This window comes from Somniosus microcephalus, chromosome 2 (genome assembly GCF_052327205.1).
Source record: "Somniosus microcephalus isolate GS21.2 chromosome 2, FLI_Smic_1.0, whole genome shotgun sequence".
In the NCBI taxonomy this organism is placed as follows: Eukaryota; Metazoa; Chordata; class Chondrichthyes; order Squaliformes; family Somniosidae; genus Somniosus; species Somniosus microcephalus.
This window is the reverse complement of record NC_140988.1, coordinates 80,985,483-81,003,232: the sequence shown is the minus strand read 5'-3', so window position 1 is coordinate 81,003,232 and position 17,750 is coordinate 80,985,483. Positions and strand designations below refer to the sequence as shown.

At 50.1% G+C, this 17,750-nt stretch overlaps 1 protein-coding gene across 1 annotated transcript in view; it reads left to right on the top strand.

Annotated features, from left to right (window-relative positions):
* LOC147122783 (axonemal central pair apparatus protein HYDIN-like) overlaps positions 1 to 17,750 on the top strand; it is a 239,763-nt gene that overhangs the window by 86,128 nt on the left and 135,885 nt on the right. Inside the window, exon 7 of the mRNA XM_085963935.1 lies at positions 12,242 to 12,451. Within this exon, the coding sequence (XP_085820061.1) occupies positions 12,242 to 12,451 (210 nt within the window). The remainder of the gene's footprint in view (positions 1 to 12,241; positions 12,452 to 17,750) is intronic.

Here is a 17,750-nt window from a genome sequence, read left to right as displayed (position 1 = left end):
AGGGGATTCCCAGGAATGGGTCAGTATTTACCAGGGGTCCCCAGGAATGGGTCAGTATTTACAGGGGATTCCCAGGAATGGGTCAGTATTTGCAGGGGATTCCCAGGAATGGGTCAGTATTTACAGGAGTTTCCCAGGAATGGGGTCAGTATTTACCGGGGATTCCCAGGAATGGGTAAGTAATTACAGGGGATTCCCAGGAATGGGTCAGTATTTACAGGGGATTCCCAGGAATGGGTCAGTATTTACAGGGGATTCCCAGGAAGGTGTCAGTATTTACAGGGGATTCCCAGGAATGGGTCAGTATTTCCTGGGGATTCCCAGGAATGGGTCAGTATTTCCAGGGGATTCCCAGGAATGGGTCAGTATTTCCAGGGGATTCCCAGGAATGGGTCAGTATTTACAGGGGATTCCCAGGAATGGGTCAGTATTTACAGGGGATTCCCAGGAATGGGTCAGTATTTACAGGGAATTCTCTGGAATGGGTCAGTATTTACAGGGAGCCCCAGGAATGGGTCAGTATTTACAGGGGATTCCCAGGAATGGGTCAGTATTTACATGGGATTCACAGGAATGGGTCAGTATTTACAGGGGATTCCCGGGAATGGGTCAGTATTTACAGGGGTTCCCAGGAATGGGTCAGTATTTACAGGGGATTCCCAGGAATGGGTCAGTATTTACAGGGGATTCCCAGGAATGGGCCGGTATTTACAGGGGTTCCCAGGAATGGGTCAGTATTTACAGGGGATTCACAGGAATCGGTCAGTATTTATAGGGGATTCCCAGGAATGGGTCAGTATTTACATGGGATTCCCGGGAATGGGTCAGTATTTACAGGGGATTCCCGGGAATGGGTCAGTATTTACAGGGGATTCCCAGGAATGGGTCCGTATTTACAGGGGATTCCCAGGAATGGGTAAGTATTTACAGGGAGCCCCCGGGAATGGGTAATTATTTACAGGGAGCCCCCAGAAATGGGTCAGTATTTACAGGGGATTCCCAGGAATGGGTCAGTATTTACAGGGGATTCCCGGGAATGGGTCAGTATTTACAGGGGGGCGCCAGGAAATGGTCAGTATTTACAGGGGATTCCCAGGAATGGGTCAGTATTTACAGGGGATTTCCAGGAATGGGTCAGTATTTACAGGTAGCCCCCGGGAATGGGTAATTATTTACAGGGAGCCCCCAGAAATGGGTCAGTATTTACAGGGGATTCCCAGGAATGGGTCAGTATTTACAGGGGATTCCCGGGAATGGGTCAGTATTTACAGGGGGGCGCCAGGAAATGGTCAGTATTTACAGGGGATTCCCAGGAATGGGTCAGTATTTACAGGGGATTCCCAGAAATGGGTCAGTATTTACAGGGGATTCCCAGGAATCGGTCAGTATTTACAGGGGATTCCCAGGAATGGGTCAGTATTTACAGGGGGTCCCCAGGATTGGGTCAGTATTTACAGGGGATTCCCAGGAATGGATCAGTAATTACAGGGGATTCCCAGGAATGGGTCAGTATTTACAGGGGATTCCCAGGAATGGATCAGTATTTACAGGGGATTCCCAGGAATGGGTCAGAATTTACAGGGGATTCCCAGGTTTGGATCAGTATTTACAGGGAGTCCCCAGGAATGGATCAGTATTTACAGGGGATTCCCATGAATGGGTCAGCATTTACAGGGGATTTCCAGGAATGGGTCTGTATTTACAGGGGATTCCCAGGAATGGGTGAGTAGTTACAGGGGATTCCCAGGAGTGGGTCAGTATTTACAGGGGATTCCCAGGAATGGGTCAGTATTTACAGGGGATTCCCAGGAATGGCTCCGTATTTACAGGGCGCCCCCAGGAATGGGTCAGTATTTACAGGGGATTCCCAGGAATGGGTCAGTATTTACAGGGAGCCCCCAGGAATGGGTCAGTATTTACAGTGGATTCCCAGGAATGGGTCAGTATTTACAGGGGATTCCCAGGAATGGGTCAGTATTTACAGGGGGTTCCCAGGAATGGGTCAGTATTTACAGGGGATTCCCAGGAATGGGTCAGTATTTACAGGGGGTTCCCAGGAATGGGTCAGTATTTACAGGGGATTCCCAGGAATGTGTCAGTATTTACAGGGGATTCCCAGGAATGGGTCAGTATTTACAGGGGGTTCCCAGGAATGGGTCAGTATTTACAGGGGATTCCCGGGAATGGGTCAGTATTTACAGGGGGGCGCCAGGAAATGGTCAGTATTTACAGGGGATTCCCAGGAATGGGTCAGTATTTACAGGGGATTTCCAGGAATAGGTCAGTATTTACAGGTAGCCCCCGGGAATGGGTAATTATTTACAGGGAGCCCCCAGAAATGGGTCAGTATTTACAGGGGATTCCCAGGAATGGGTCAGTATTTACAGGGGATTCCCAGGAATGGGTCAGTATTTACAGGGGGTCCCCAGGATTGGGTCAGTATTTACAGGGGATTCCCAGGAATGGATCAGTATTTACAGGGGATTCCCAGGAATGGGTCAGTATTTACAGGGGATTCCCAGGAATGGATCAGTATTTACAGGGGATTCCCAGGAATGGGTCAGAATTTACAGGGGATTCCCAGGTTTGGATCAGTATTTACAGGGAGTCCCCAGGAATGGATCAGTATTTACAGGGGGTCCCCAGGAATGAGTCAGCATTTACAGGGGATTTCCAGGAATGGGTCTGTATTTACAGGGGATTCCCAGGAATGGGTGAGTAGTTACAGGGGATTCCCAGGAGTGGGTCAGTATTTACAGGGGATTCCCAGGAATGGGTCAGTATTTACAGGGGATTCCCAGGAATGGCTCTGTATTTACAGGGCGCCCCCAGGAATGGGTCAGTATTTACAGGGGATTCCCAGGAATGGGTCAGTATTTACAGGGAGCCCCCAGGAATGGGTCAGTATTTACAGTGGATTCCCAGGAATGGGTCAGTATTTACAGGGGATTCCCAGGAATGGCTCAGTATGTACAGGGGATTCCCAGGAATGGGTCAGTATTTACAGGGGATTCCCAGGAATGTGTCAGTATTTACAGGGGATTCCCAGGAATGGGTCACTTTTTACAGGGGGTTCCCAGGAATGGGTCTGTATTTACAGGGGATTCCCAGGAATGGGTCAGTATTTACAGGGGATTCCCGGGAATGGGTCAGTATTTACATGGGATTCCCTGGAATGGGTCAGTATTTACAGGGGATTCCCAGGAATGGGTCAGTATTTACAGGGGGTCGCCAGGAATGGGTCAGTATTTACAGGGGATTCCCAGGAATGGGTCAGTATTTACAGGGAGCCCCCAGGAATGGGTCAGTATTTACAGTGGATTCCCAGGAATGGGTCAGTATTTACAGGGGATTCCCAGGAATGGCTCAGTATGTACAGGGGATTCCCAGGAATGGGTCAGTATTTACAGGGGATTCCCAGGAATGTGTCAGTATTTACAGGGGATTCCCAGGAATGGGTCACTTTTTACAGGGGGTTCCCAGGAATGGGTCTGTATTTACAGGGGATTCCCAGGAATGGGTCAGTATTTACAGGGGATTCCCGGGAATGGGTCAGTATTTACATGGGATTCCCTGGAATGGGTCAGTATTTACAGGGGATTCCCAGGAATGGGTCAGTATTTACAGGGGGTCGCCAGGAATGGGTCAGTATTTACAGGGGATTCCCAGGAATGGGTCAGTATTTACAGGGGATTCCCAGGAATGGGTCAGTATTTACAGGGAGCCCCCGGGAATGGGTAATTATTTACCGGGAGCCCCCAGGAATGGGTCAGTATTTATAGGGGATTCCCAGGAATGGGTCAGTATTTGCAGGGGATTCCCAGGAATGGGTCAGTATTTACAGGGGATTCCCAGGAATGGGTCAGTATTTACAAGGGTCCCCAGGAATGTGTCTGTATTTACAGGGGATTCCCAGGAATGGGTCAGTATTTACACGGGGTCCCGACGAATGAGTCAGTATTTACAGGGGATTCCTAGGAATGGGTCAGTATTTACAGGGGATTCCCAGGAATGGGTCAGTATTTACAGGGGATTCCCAGGAATGGGTCAGTATTTACAGGGGATTTCAAGGAATGTGTCAGTATTTACAGGGGGTCCCCAGGAATGGTTCAGTATTCACAGGGGATTCCCGGGAATGGGTCAGTATGTAAAGGGGATTTCCAGGAATGTGTCAGTATTTACAGGGGGTCCCCAGGAATGGTTCTGTATTTACATGGGATTCCCAGGAATGTGTCAGTATTTACAGGGGATTCCTTGGAATGGGTCAGTATTTACAGGGGATTCCCAGGAATGGTGAGTATTTACAGGGGATTCCCAGGAATGGATCAGCATTTACAGGGGTTTCCCAGGAACTGGTCAGTATTTACAGGGGATTCCCAGGAACGGGTCAGTATTTACAGGGGATTCCCAGGAATGGTGAGTATTTACAGGGGATTCCCAGGAATGGCTCTGTATTTACAGGGAGCCCCCAGGAATGGGTCAGCATTTACAGGGGTTCCCAAGGAATGGGTCAGCATTTACAGGGGATTCCCAGGAATGGGTCAGTATTTACAGGGGATTCCCAGGAATGGGTCAGTATTTACAGGGGATTCCCAGGAATGGGTCAGTATTTACAGGGGATTCCCAGGAATGGTTCAGTATTTACAGGGGTTCCCAAGGAATGGGTCAGTATTTACAGGGGATTCCCAGGAATGGGTCAGTATTTACAGGGGTTTCCCAGGAATGGGTCAGTATTTACCGGGGATTCCCAGGAATGGGTCAGTATTTACAGGGGATTCCCAGGAATGGGTCAGTATTTACAGGGGATTCCGAGGAATGGGTCAGTATTTACAGGGGATTCCCAGGAATGGGTCAGTATTTACAAGTGTGTCCCCAGTAATGGCTCAGTATTTACAAGGGATTCCCAGGAATGGGTCAGTATTTACAGGGGTTTCCCAGGAATGGGTCAGTATTTACCGGGGATTCCCAGGAATGGGTCAGTATTTACAGGGGATTCCCAGGAATGGGTCAGTATTTAAAGGGGATTCCCAGGACTGGGTCAGTAATTACAGGGGATTCCCAGGAATGGGTCAGTATTTACGAGGGGTCCCGAGGAATGGGTCAGTATTTACAGGGGATTCCCAGGACTGGGTCAGTATTTACAGGGGATTCCCAGGAATGGGTCAGTATTTACAGGGGATTCCCAGGAATGGCTCTGTATTTACAGGGCGCCCCCAGGAATGGGTCAGTATTTACAGGGGATTCCCAGGAATGGGTCAGTATTTACAGGGAGCCCCCAGGAATGGGTCAGTATTTACAGTGGATTCCCAGGAATGGGTCAGTATTTACAGGGGATTCCCAGGAATGGCTCAGTATGTACAGGGGATTCCCAGGAATGGGTCAGTATTTACAGGGGATTCCCAGGAATGTGTCAGTATTTACAGGGGATTCCCAGGAATGGGTCACTTTTTACAGGGGGTTCCCAGGAATGGGTCTGTATTTACAGGGGATTCCCAGGAATGGGTCAGTATTTACAGGGGATTCCCGGGAATGGGTCAGTATTTACATGGGATTCCCTGGAATGGGTCAGTATTTACAGGGGATTCCCAGGAATGGGTCAGTATTTACAGGGGGTCGCCAGGAATGGGTCAGTATTTACAGGGGATTCCCAGGAATGGGTCAGTATTTACAGGGAGCCCCCAGGAATGGGTCAGTATTTACAGTGGATTCCCAGGAATGGGTCAGTATTTACAGGGGATTCCCAGGAATGGCTCAGTATGTACAGGGGATTCCCAGGAATGGGTCAGTATTTACAGGGGATTCCCAGGAATGTGTCAGTATTTACAGGGGATTCCCAGGAATGGGTCACTTTTTACAGGGGGTTCCCAGGAATGGGTCTGTATTTACAGGGGATTCCCAGGAATGGGTCAGTATTTACAGGGGATTCCCGGGAATGGGTCAGTATTTACATGGGATTCCCTGGAATGGGTCAGTATTTACAGGGGATTCCCAGGAATGGGTCAGTATTTACAGGGGGTCGCCAGGAATGGGTCAGTATTTACAGGGGATTCCCAGGAATGGGTCAGTATTTACAGGGGATTCCCAGGAATGGGTCAGTATTTACAGGGAGCCCCCGGGAATGGGTAATTATTTACCGGGAGCCCCCAGGAATGGGTCAGTATTTATAGGGGATTCCCAGGAATGGGTCAGTATTTGCAGGGGATTCCCAGGAATGGGTCAGTATTTACAGGGGATTCCCAGGAATGGGTCAGTATTTACAAGGGTCCCCAGGAATGTGTCTGTATTTACAGGGGATTCCCAGGAATGGGTCAGTATTTACACGGGGTCCCGACGAATGAGTCAGTATTTACAGGGGATTCCTAGGAATGGGTCAGTATTTACAGGGGATTCCCAGGAATGGGTCAGTATTTACAGGGGATTCCCAGGAATGGGTCAGTATTTACAGGGGATTTCAAGGAATGTGTCAGTATTTACAGGGGGTCCCCAGGAATGGTTCAGTATTCACAGGGGATTCCCGGGAATGGGTCAGTATGTAAAGGGGATTTCCAGGAATGTGTCAGTATTTACAGGGGGTCCCCAGGAATGGTTCTGTATTTACATGGGATTCCCAGGAATGTGTCAGTATTTACAGGGGATTCCTTGGAATGGGTCAGTATTTACAGGGGATTCCCAGGAATGGTGAGTATTTACAGGGGATTCCCAGGAATGGATCAGCATTTACAGGGGTTTCCCAGGAACTGGTCAGTATTTACAGGGGATTCCCAGGAACGGGTCAGTATTTACAGGGGATTCCCAGGAATGGTGAGTATTTACAGGGGATTCCCAGGAATGGCTCTGTATTTACAGGGAGCCCCCAGGAATGGGTCAGCATTTACAGGGGTTCCCAAGGAATGGGTCAGCATTTACAGGGGATTCCCAGGAATGGGTCAGTATTTACAGGGGATTCCCAGGAATGGGTCAGTATTTACAGGGGATTCCCAGGAATGGGTCAGTATTTACAGGGGATTCCCAGGAATGGTTCAGTATTTACAGGGGTTCCCAAGGAATGGGTCAGTATTTACAGGGGATTCCCAGGAATGGGTCAGTATTTACAGGGGTTTCCCAGGAATGGGTCAGTATTTACCGGGGATTCCCAGGAATGGGTCAGTATTTACAGGGGATTCCCAGGAATGGGTCAGTATTTACAGGGGATTCCGAGGAATGGGTCAGTATTTACAGGGGATTCCCAGGAATGGGTCAGTATTTACAAGTGTGTCCCCAGTAATGGCTCAGTATTTACAAGGGATTCCCAGGAATGGGTCAGTATTTACAGGGGTTTCCCAGGAATGGGTCAGTATTTACCGGGGATTCCCAGGAATGGGTCAGTATTTACAGGGGATTCCCAGGAATGGGTCAGTATTTAAAGGGGATTCCCAGGACTGGGTCAGTAATTACAGGGGATTCCCAGGAATGGGTCAGTATTTACGAGGGGTCCCGAGGAATGGGTCAGTATTTACAGGGGATTCCCAGGACTGGGTCAGTATTTACAGGGGATTCCCAGGAATGGGTCAGTATTTGCAGGGGATTCCCAGGAAGGGGTCAATATTTCCAGGGGATTCCCAGGAATGGGTCAGTATTTCCAGGTGATTCCCAGGAATGGGTCAGTATTTACAGGGGATTCCCAGGAATGGGTCAGTATTTACAGGGAATTCCCTGGAATGGGTCAGTATTTACAGGGAGCCCCCAGGAATGGGTCAGTATTTACAGGGGATTCCCAGGAATGTGTCAGTATTTACAGGGGATTCCCAGGAATGGGTCACTTTTTACAGGGGGTTCCCAGGAATGGGTCTGTATTTACAGGGGATTCCCAGGAATGGGTCAGTATTTACAGGGGATTCCCGGGAATGGGTCAGTATTTACATGGGATTCCCTGGAATGGGTCAGTATTTACAGGGGATTCCCAGGAATGGGTCAGTATTTACAGGGGGTCGCCAGGAATGGGTCAGTATTTACAGGGGATTCCCAGGAATGGGTCAGTATTTACAGGGGATTCCCAGGAATGGGTCAGTATTTACAGGGAGCCCCCGGGAATGGGTAATTATTTACCGGGAGCCCCCAGGAATGGGTCAGTATTTATAGGGGATTCCCAGGAATGGGTCAGTATTTGCAGGGGATTCCCAGGAATGGGTCAGTATTTACAGGGGATTCCCAGGAATGGGTCAGTATTTACAAGGGTCCCCAGGAATGTGTCTGTATTTACAGGGGATTCCCAGGAATGGGTCAGTATTTACACGGGGTCCCGACGAATGAGTCAGTATTTACAGGGGATTCCTAGGAATGGGTCAGTATTTACAGGGGATTCCCAGGAATGGGTCAGTATTTACAGGGGATTCCCAGGAATGGGTCAGTATTTACAGGGGATTTCAAGGAATGTGTCAGTATTTACAGGGGGTCCCCAGGAATGGTTCAGTATTCACAGGGGATTCCCGGGAATGGGTCAGTATGTAAAGGGGATTTCCAGGAATGTGTCAGTATTTACAGGGGGTCCCCAGGAATGGTTCTGTATTTACATGGGATTCCCAGGAATGTGTCAGTATTTACAGGGGATTCCTTGGAATGGGTCAGTATTTACAGGGGATTCCCAGGAATGGTGAGTATTTACAGGGGATTCCCAGGAATGGATCAGCATTTACAGGGGTTTCCCAGGAACTGGTCAGTATTTACAGGGGATTCCCAGGAACGGGTCAGTATTTACAGGGGATTCCCAGGAATGGTGAGTATTTACAGGGGATTCCCAGGAATGGCTCTGTATTTACAGGGAGCCCCCAGGAATGGGTCAGCATTTACAGGGGTTCCCAAGGAATGGGTCAGCATTTACAGGGGATTCCCAGGAATGGGTCAGTATTTACAGGGGATTCCCAGGAATGGGTCAGTATTTACAGGGGATTCCCAGGAATGGGTCAGTATTTACAGGGGATTCCCAGGAATGGTTCAGTATTTACAGGGGTTCCCAAGGAATGGGTCAGTATTTACAGGGGATTCCCAGGAATGGGTCAGTATTTACAGGGGTTTCCCAGGAATGGGTCAGTATTTACCGGGGATTCCCAGGAATGGGTCAGTATTTACAGGGGATTCCCAGGAATGGGTCAGTATTTACAGGGGATTCCGAGGAATGGGTCAGTATTTACAGGGGATTCCCAGGAATGGGTCAGTATTTACAAGTGTGTCCCCAGTAATGGGTCAGTATTTACAAGGGATTCCCAGGAATGGGTCAGTATTTACAGGGGTTTCCCAGGAATGGGTCAGTATTTACCGGGGATTCCCAGGAATGGGTCAGTATTTACAGGGGATTCCCAGGAATGGGTCAGTATTTAAAGGGGATTCCCAGGACTGGGTCAGTAATTACAGGGGATTCCCAGGAATGGGTCAGTATTTACGAGGGGTCCCGAGGAATGGGTCAGTATTTACAGGGGATTCCCAGGAATGGGTCAGTATTTGCAGGGGATTCCCAGGAAGGGGTCAATATTTCCAGGGGATTCCCAGGAATGGGTCAGTATTTCCAGGTGATTCCCAGGAATGGGTCAGTATTTACAGGGGATTCCCAGGAATGGGTCAGTATTTACAGGGAATTCCCTGGAATGGGTCAGTATTTACAGGGAGCCCCCAGGAATGGGTCAGTATTTACAGGGGATTCCCAGGAATGGGTCAGTATTTACAGGGGATTCCCAGGAATGGGTCAGTATTTACAGGGGATTCCCAGGAATGGGTCAGTATTTACAGGGAATTCCCTGGAATGGGTCAGTATTTACAGGGAGCCCCCAGGAATGGGTCAGTATTTACAGGGGATTCCCAGGAATGGGTCAGTATTTACAGGAGATTCCCAGGAATGGGTCAGTATTTACAGGGGATTCCCAGGAATGGGTCAGTCTTTACAGGGGATTCCCAGGAATGGGCCGGTATTTACAGGGGATTCCCAGGAATGGGTCAGTATTTACAGGGGATTCCCAGGAATGAGTCAGTATTTACAGGGGATTCTCAGGAATGGGTCAGTATTTACAGGGGATTCCCAGGAATGGGTCAGTATTTACAGGGGATTCCCAGGAATGAGTCAGTATTTACAGGGGATTCCCAGGAATGGGTCAGTCTTTACAGGGGATTCCCAGGAATGGGCCGGTATTTACAGGGGATTCCCAGGAATGGGTCAGTATTTACAGGGGATTCCCAGGAATGGGTCAGTATTTACAGGGGATTCCCAGGAATGGGTCAGTCTTTACAGGGGATTCCCAGGAATGGGCCGGTATTTACAGGGAGCCCCCAGGAATGGGTCAGTATTTACAGGGGATTCCCAGGAATGGATCAGTATTTACAGGGGATTCCCAGGAATGGGTCAGTCTTTACAGGGGATTCCCAGGAATGGGTCGGTATTTACAGGGGATTCCCAGGAATGGGTCAGTATTTACAGGTGATTCCCAGGAATTGGGTCAGTATTTACAGGGGATTCCCAGGAATGGATCAGTATTTACAGGGGATTCCCAGGAATGGGTCAGTATTTACAGGGGATTCCCAGGAATGGGTCAGTCTTTATTGGGGATTTCCAGGAATGGGTCTGTATTTACAGGGGATTCCCAGGAATGGGTCAGTATTTACAGGGGATTCCCAGGAGTGGTTCAGTATTTACAGGGGATTCCCAGGAATGGATCAGTATTTACAGGGGATTCCCAGGAATGGCTCTGTATTTACAGGGCGCCCCCAGGAATGGGTCAGTATTTACAGGGGATTCCCAGGAATGGGTCATTATTTACAGGGAACCCCCAGGAATGGGTCAGTATTTACAGGGGATTCCCAGGAATGGGTCAGTATTTACAGGGGATTCCCAGGAATGGGTCAGTATGTACAGGGGATTCCCAGGAATGGGTCAGTATTTACAGGGGATTCCCGGGAATGGGTCAGTATTTACAGTTAAGTCCCAAGAATGGATCAGTATGTACAGGGGATTCCCAGGAGTTGGTCAGTATTTACAGGGGATTCCCAGGAATGAGTCAGTATTTACAGTGGATTCCAGGAATGGGTCTGTATTTACAGGGGATTCCCAGGAATGGGTCAGTATTTACAGGGGATTCCCGGGAATGGGTCAATATTTACATGGGATTCCCAGGAATGGGTCAGTATTTGCAGGGGATTCCCGGGAATGGGTCAGTATTTACAGGGGGTCGCCAGGAATGGGTCAGTATTTACAGGGGATTCCCAGGAATGGGTCAGTATTTACAGGGGATTCCCAGGAATGGGTCAGTATTTACAGGGAGCCCCCGGGAATGGGTAATTATTTACAGGGAGTCCCCAGGAATGGGTCAGTATTTACAGGGGATTCCCAGGAATGGGTCAGTATTTACAGGGGATTCCCAGGAATGGATCAGTATTTACAGGGGATTCCCAGGATTGGGTCATTATTTACAGGCGATTCCCAGGAATGGATCAGTATTTACAGGGGATTCCCAGGAATGGGTCAGTATTTACAGCGGATTCCCAGGAAAGGATCAGTATTTACAGGGGATTCCCAGGAATGGGTCACTATTTACAGGGGATTCCCAGGTTTTGATCAGTGTTTACAGGGGATTCCCAGGTATGGGTCAGGGATTCCCAGGTTTGGATCAGTATTTACAGGGAGCCCCCAGGAATGGATCAGTATTTACAGGGGGTCCCCAGGAATGGGTCAGTATTTACAGGGTCCCCCCAGGAATGTGCATCAGTATTTACAGGGGGTTCCCAGGAGCTTGTCAATAGTTGCAAGAAATTCCCAGGTGCATAACAATATTGTCTGGAGATAGAAATAATTGAATGCCCCTGTTGTAATTCACCAAGTTGATCATGTATACTTGCAGTTTTTTGCACTTCAGTTTAACAGTGACCTGTTGCTAGTTTTGATTGAATGAGATCAGGTGAAGGAGAATTTATAAAAGCACTGAGTGTTGATCTGGCACTGCGTTTTCGCCTGGCACTGCCATGGACACTGTTGACGTGCCATGGGCACTGTGGTGTGTCACTGGCACTGTGTTGGCTTGTCACTGGCCCTGAATGTTGGCTTGTCACTAGCCCTGGCACTGGAGCTGCCTGATGACTGCTTGCCCGCAAGTAAGTGTTGAAAGAGGAGTGGGAGATGTAATAGGTAATTAAGCAAACTAGCTCCATTGCTAGGCATCCTTTATATCCAACTAACGTTGAACTATTTTCTGTGTTTTATGCTTAATTCTTTTTTACTGATTAGTTTGGCCATCTGCATGCGGGATGTGCAAAGGACATGACAGCGACATTTAAGTCAGATGTACCTGTTACATACCACCAGCAGGCAATAAAATGTAGGGTGTCAAAAATCACCTTCCCGGTGCCTGCAGATCAGGTTCTAGATTGGGACAATCGTCTGAGCATTGTGAAGTGGGTCGATGTTGGGAACAAAGTTCGACCAGCCAAGAAAAAGGTGAGCTACTGACTAATGTGTGTAAATGCTGTTTCTATTTGTGCGGATGCATCAGTCACTCAGCCTTTATATTCCCAGCCTTGCAGTCCTGGTGGTGTCCTTCACTGTGGGCCTTGGTCCTGCACACAGTTCTCAATCCAAAAAACAGCAATTCAACAGCAGTTGGAGTAATCGTTAAGCCAAGTTACTGAGAGTCTAAATGGGGTAGAGGCACAGAGTGACCTGAGGTACACATTCACAAATCATTAAAAGTAGCAACGCAGGTTAACAAGCCATAAAAATTGCAAACAAAGCTCTGGGGTTCATTTCTAGCGGAATAGAATTCAAAAGCAGAGACGTTATGGCAAACTTATATAGAATCTTGTTTAGATCGCACTTAGAGTACTGTGCACAATCCTGGTCTCCATGGGGGAAAAATTTGGTTGCTTTGCACCTCCCGTTAGCGCCCTAAGAGGGCGCAAAGCAACTAGTGCCTGGGCGCGGCGATGTTTGCGCAGCGTGCGAAATTGACCAGACATTTTGCGGCGGCGCTAAACACTACCGCCACGATCTCCTGCGCCTGCAGATTGTGACGTCAGTCGAGCGTGTAGCGCCCCGGACCGGATATTGAGTGGCGTCCCCTGCCTTACCATCTGCTGCTAGCAATGACAAGTAAAGGGGAATATTTTGCAGTCGGGAAGGGACTGGGAGAGCACTATTTAAAGGCAACCGCTTCCTGCCTTTTTATGTCGGTGACATTTTTGCACCACGCATTCTGAGAGAGAGAGACTTCTAGAGAGATTCAATGCTGTGTGAAGGAGTTTTGGGTACTGAGCAGCACTTTGCAGGTTCATTTTGATTTGACCTTCCTTACATCGATTTAGAAGAGACTATGGGGGCTGCACTCTGTTACGTCCGTGTGTAATTGAGACACGGACTGCAGGAGTTGGTTATAACAGGTGTTTACTGAGTGGAGACAAAACTGGAACTACTATACAAAGTTACTACACAGGCTTATATACAGGGGTGGTCACTACTGGTACTGCAGTATACAGGGGCTGCAGAATATAGTTCCTTCTTCAAAGTACATACACTACAATTCCTCCCCTTTTAGCTAAACATACATAACATTCGATTAATAATTAAATAACAGATTTACAATTACAGTTGCTGTATACATTAGCTGAAGTTAAGCAATTATAAATTCAGTCTTTGAGGAGGCTTCCTGATTCTGTCTGGATAACGCCTCTTTGGGGTATCAGGTTCTTCTGGCAAAGTTGATTCGGGATCACCGTCGTTGTTTGGTTCGTCTGCTTCCAATATCACCGATTCTGAGGTAGATGCAATTGGTACTTCGGTTTCATCACCAGGTGTATCGGATCGTGGTGTGGATTTGACGTTTTCCAGTGACTCTAGAATCTGGTCAGCATGGCGTCTTACAATGCTCTCTCCAACGTCCACGGTATACATTAGAGGTCCTTGCCGTGTGCAGATCGTTCCTGGCTGCCATTTTTCTGTGCGGTAGTCCCGGGCCAAAACTGGTTGACCTATCTTAAAACTCCTGGTCGGCCTTTCATTCATAATCTGAAACTGTCTGTTCTCCACATCTCTTCGGACGTTTGGCTTAACCAAATGCAAGCGGCATCGTAGTCTTCGATTGAAGAACATCATGGCTGGAGTTTGGTTGGTAACCGCATGTGTCGCATTCCGGTAGGCAAACAAGAAGTTATCCACCTTGTGTTGCAGGGGTATGTCTTCATTACACATTGCCTTGATAGCCTTCCTGAATGTTTGAACGAACCTCTCAGCCAATCCATTGGTGGCTGGATGATATGGGGCGGATGTGTAATGCTTAACACCATTGTTCTTTAAGAACCTCCGGAACTCTTCAGACACAAACTGTGGTCCATTGTCGGAGCAGATCTGTTCAGGCAGCCCATTTCTGGCGAATATGGTTCGTAAGACTGATAGTTTTTTCTGTGGTGGTTGAGGACATTTTTATTACCTCTGGCCACTTTGAATGTGCATCCACCGCAATTAAAAACATCGAGTCCATAAATGGACCAGCAAAATCAATGTGCACCCTTTGCCATGGAGATGAGGGCCACTCCCATGGATGTAGATGGGCTTGTGGTGGGGCGTTTTGGACCTTCTGGCATCCTGTACAGCTCTTGGTCATCTCTTCGATTTCTCTATCGATTCCCGGCCACCACACAAACGCTCTGGCTAAGTTCTTCATTTTTACCCCTCCCAGATGACCCTCATGAAGCTCATTGTGGTAAACCACTGTTTGTATACTGTTTGCATTCCATTGTGTACATGCCTGGACATGCCTCGGCTGACTCCTCCCACAAGTCCTAGTATAAAGGTGGCTGCTCCCCAGCCCTTTGTATTTCTGGACCGGTCGACCACTCGAGGCAGACCTCCATTCTTTTGTTAATAAAAGCCTTTAGTTACTCTTCTAACTCTCAGGCCTAGAAATTCAGTTGGCGCCGCGCCAGGGCTTTAGCGCCGGAAAGTTAGCGCCGGCGCTAAGTCCCCCTGCGCGCGCCAAAAATTCAGTAGCGCCGCGCCCAAACGGCTGCCGGCGCTACTGAAGGGTGTTTGCGCCTGAAAATGGGCGCTACCTGCCGCATTGCGGTGCTATTCCGGCGCTGCGGCGCCCGATGCGGTGCGGCAGGCTCGGGAAGTGCAGGCCTCCTCCTTCAGTTAAGGAGGAGCTGCCTGCACCCGCCCGCTGGCCGGTAAAATCTTCACAAAAATGAGCCCGGCACCTCGGGGAAGTGCCGGGCTCGCAGCCCAGAAGCATCTGTTCCGCGGGGGGGGGTGGAGGAGTCCGGGGAGGGAGGTGCGGGCAGGCGGCCGGCGGGAAAGCGGCCGGCCGCCGCGCGACCTTAATGCGCCGGCGCAAACTCCTGTAAGACTCGGTTGCCAGAGTCTTAGTTGCGGCTGCCACGGGCGAGGCGGCCGCAACTCAATTTCGGCGCTGGGGCCCGTCACCACGGCAACCGGGACGCTGCGCACACCGATGACGTCATCGGTGCCGGCGCAGCGCAACCGGTCTACCGCCGATGGTAGGGCCCCAGGGAATTTCTGAACCGGCTGTAAGTCCAGCGCAATGACCTCTAGCGCCGCAAAATGGGCGCAAAGCCCACTCAATTTCTAGGCCTCAGTCTTTTATGAGTAATTGATAGCGCATCAATTTTATTAACAAAATTTTTATAATGGAAAAGATCCTCACACCAGCATGCCTGGACTTAAATCATCGGGAGGCGGACTCATCCACCAAGTTTACTCACTGGCTTAAGTGTTTCGAAAAATTCCTGACCGCCTCCGAAGCAATCAAATCGGAAGAGGACAAACTGGATGTCCTGACCTCCAAAGTGAACCACCGAGTGTACTCGGTCATCCAAGACGCGACCTCATACGCGGATGCTATCAAGCTCCTCAAGGACCAGTACACGCGCCCAGTGAACAAAGTGTACGCCAGGCACCTTCTGGGGAGTCGTAAACAACAACCTGGGGAATCGACCGTGGAATATCTTCAGGCACTGTCCGTGCTTGGCCGGGCCTGTGGGTGTAAGGATGTAAAGGCCGCCGTGTACACAGAGGAACTTATCCGGGACGCTTTTGTAGCGGGCCACAGATCCAATTACACCCGACAGCGACTGTTGGAGCAGAGTGACCTCAACCTCAACAAGGCCTCTGAACTCGCACTATCATTGGATGCAGCCTACCAGGGCATGGATGCCTACTCCTCTGCACCGTGGACGCCGCGGGGTACGACAGCCTGGGACACGGTAGGACCGCCTCATAGCGCCGTGCCACCCCAGCCACACCCCAGCAACGGCCCAACTACCGCAGCAGTGTCCCAAGGCCAGACAGCAGTGCCCCAAGGCCAGAAATGCTACTTCTGTGGCCAGGCAAAACACCCCAGAGCGCGCTGCCCGGCGAAAAACGTGATCTGCTCGGGCTGCGGGAAGAAGGGACACTACGCTAGCGTCTGCAGGGCCAAAGCCACCTCGAACACCAGCAGCGCCGCATGTGGGCCATGCGGGCCGCCATCTTGGGCCTCCTCGGCCATGTGCGAATCACCGGTACAGCAGCCATTTTGGACGCCTCCAGCCACATGGGGATCATGGACGCCGCCATCTTGGACGACAGCCGGGACGCAGCAGGCCCCCGACACCGCCTCATCTGATACCCGCAGCGACACACCGACCCCTACGCTGGCATCCGTTACACTGGACCAAGCGAGACCGCACCAACTGGCCAGTTCCACAATGGACATTAAGGTAAATGGTCACGATACAATCTGCCTTTTTGACTCTGGGAGCACGGAGAGCTTCATCCACCCTGACACGGTGCGGCGTTGCTCTCTCCCAGTCCTGCCTGCGCACCAGCGGATTTCTATGGCCTCCGAGTCCCAGTCAGCGGACATTGGCGGCTACTGCGTGGTGACACTCATAGTAGACGGGACTGTGTACGATAATTTTAAACTTCTGGTCCTGCCCGACCTCTGCGCTGCCGTTCTACTGGGGTTAGATTTTCAGTGCCACCTTAAAAGTGTTACGATGGCGTACGGTGGACCCCTCCCCCCACTCACAGTCCGCAGCCAGCAGCTTCCAAATTGCCCGCCGCGCACCAGGTGCAACCTCTCCACACTCCGAGTCACCCCCCCCCCACTGTTTGCTAACCTCACCCCCGACTGTAAGCCCATCGCCACAAAGAGCAGACGATACAGCGCCGGGGACAGGGTTTTCATTAAAACCGAAGTGGAGCGGCTCCTGAAGGAAGGGATTATTGAGGGCAGCACCAGCCCCTGGCGAGCCCAGGTTGTGGTCGTTAAGACCGGCGAGAAGCAGCGCCTGGTCATCGACTACAGCCAGACAATAAATCGCTACACCCTACTGGACGCTTACCCACTCCCCCGCATAGCTGATATGGTCAATCAGATTGCGCAGTACCGCGTCTTCTCGACCATTGACCTGAAATCAGCATACCACCAGCTCCCTATCTGCCCTGAGGACCGCCAGTATACTGCCTTTGAGGCAAACGGCCGCCTCTATCACTTCCTTAGGTTTCCCTTTGGCGTCACCAACGGGGTCTCCGTCTTCCAAAGGGAGATGGACCGGATGGTAGATCAAAATGCGTTGCAGGCCACTTTCCCATACCTGGACAATGTGACCATCTGCGGCCGTGACTTGCAGGACCATGACGCAAACCTCGAAAAATTCCTCCGCACCGCCCAACTCCTGAACCTGACATATAACAAGGAGAAGTGCATATTCCGCACAAACCGCCTCGCCATCCTTGGCTG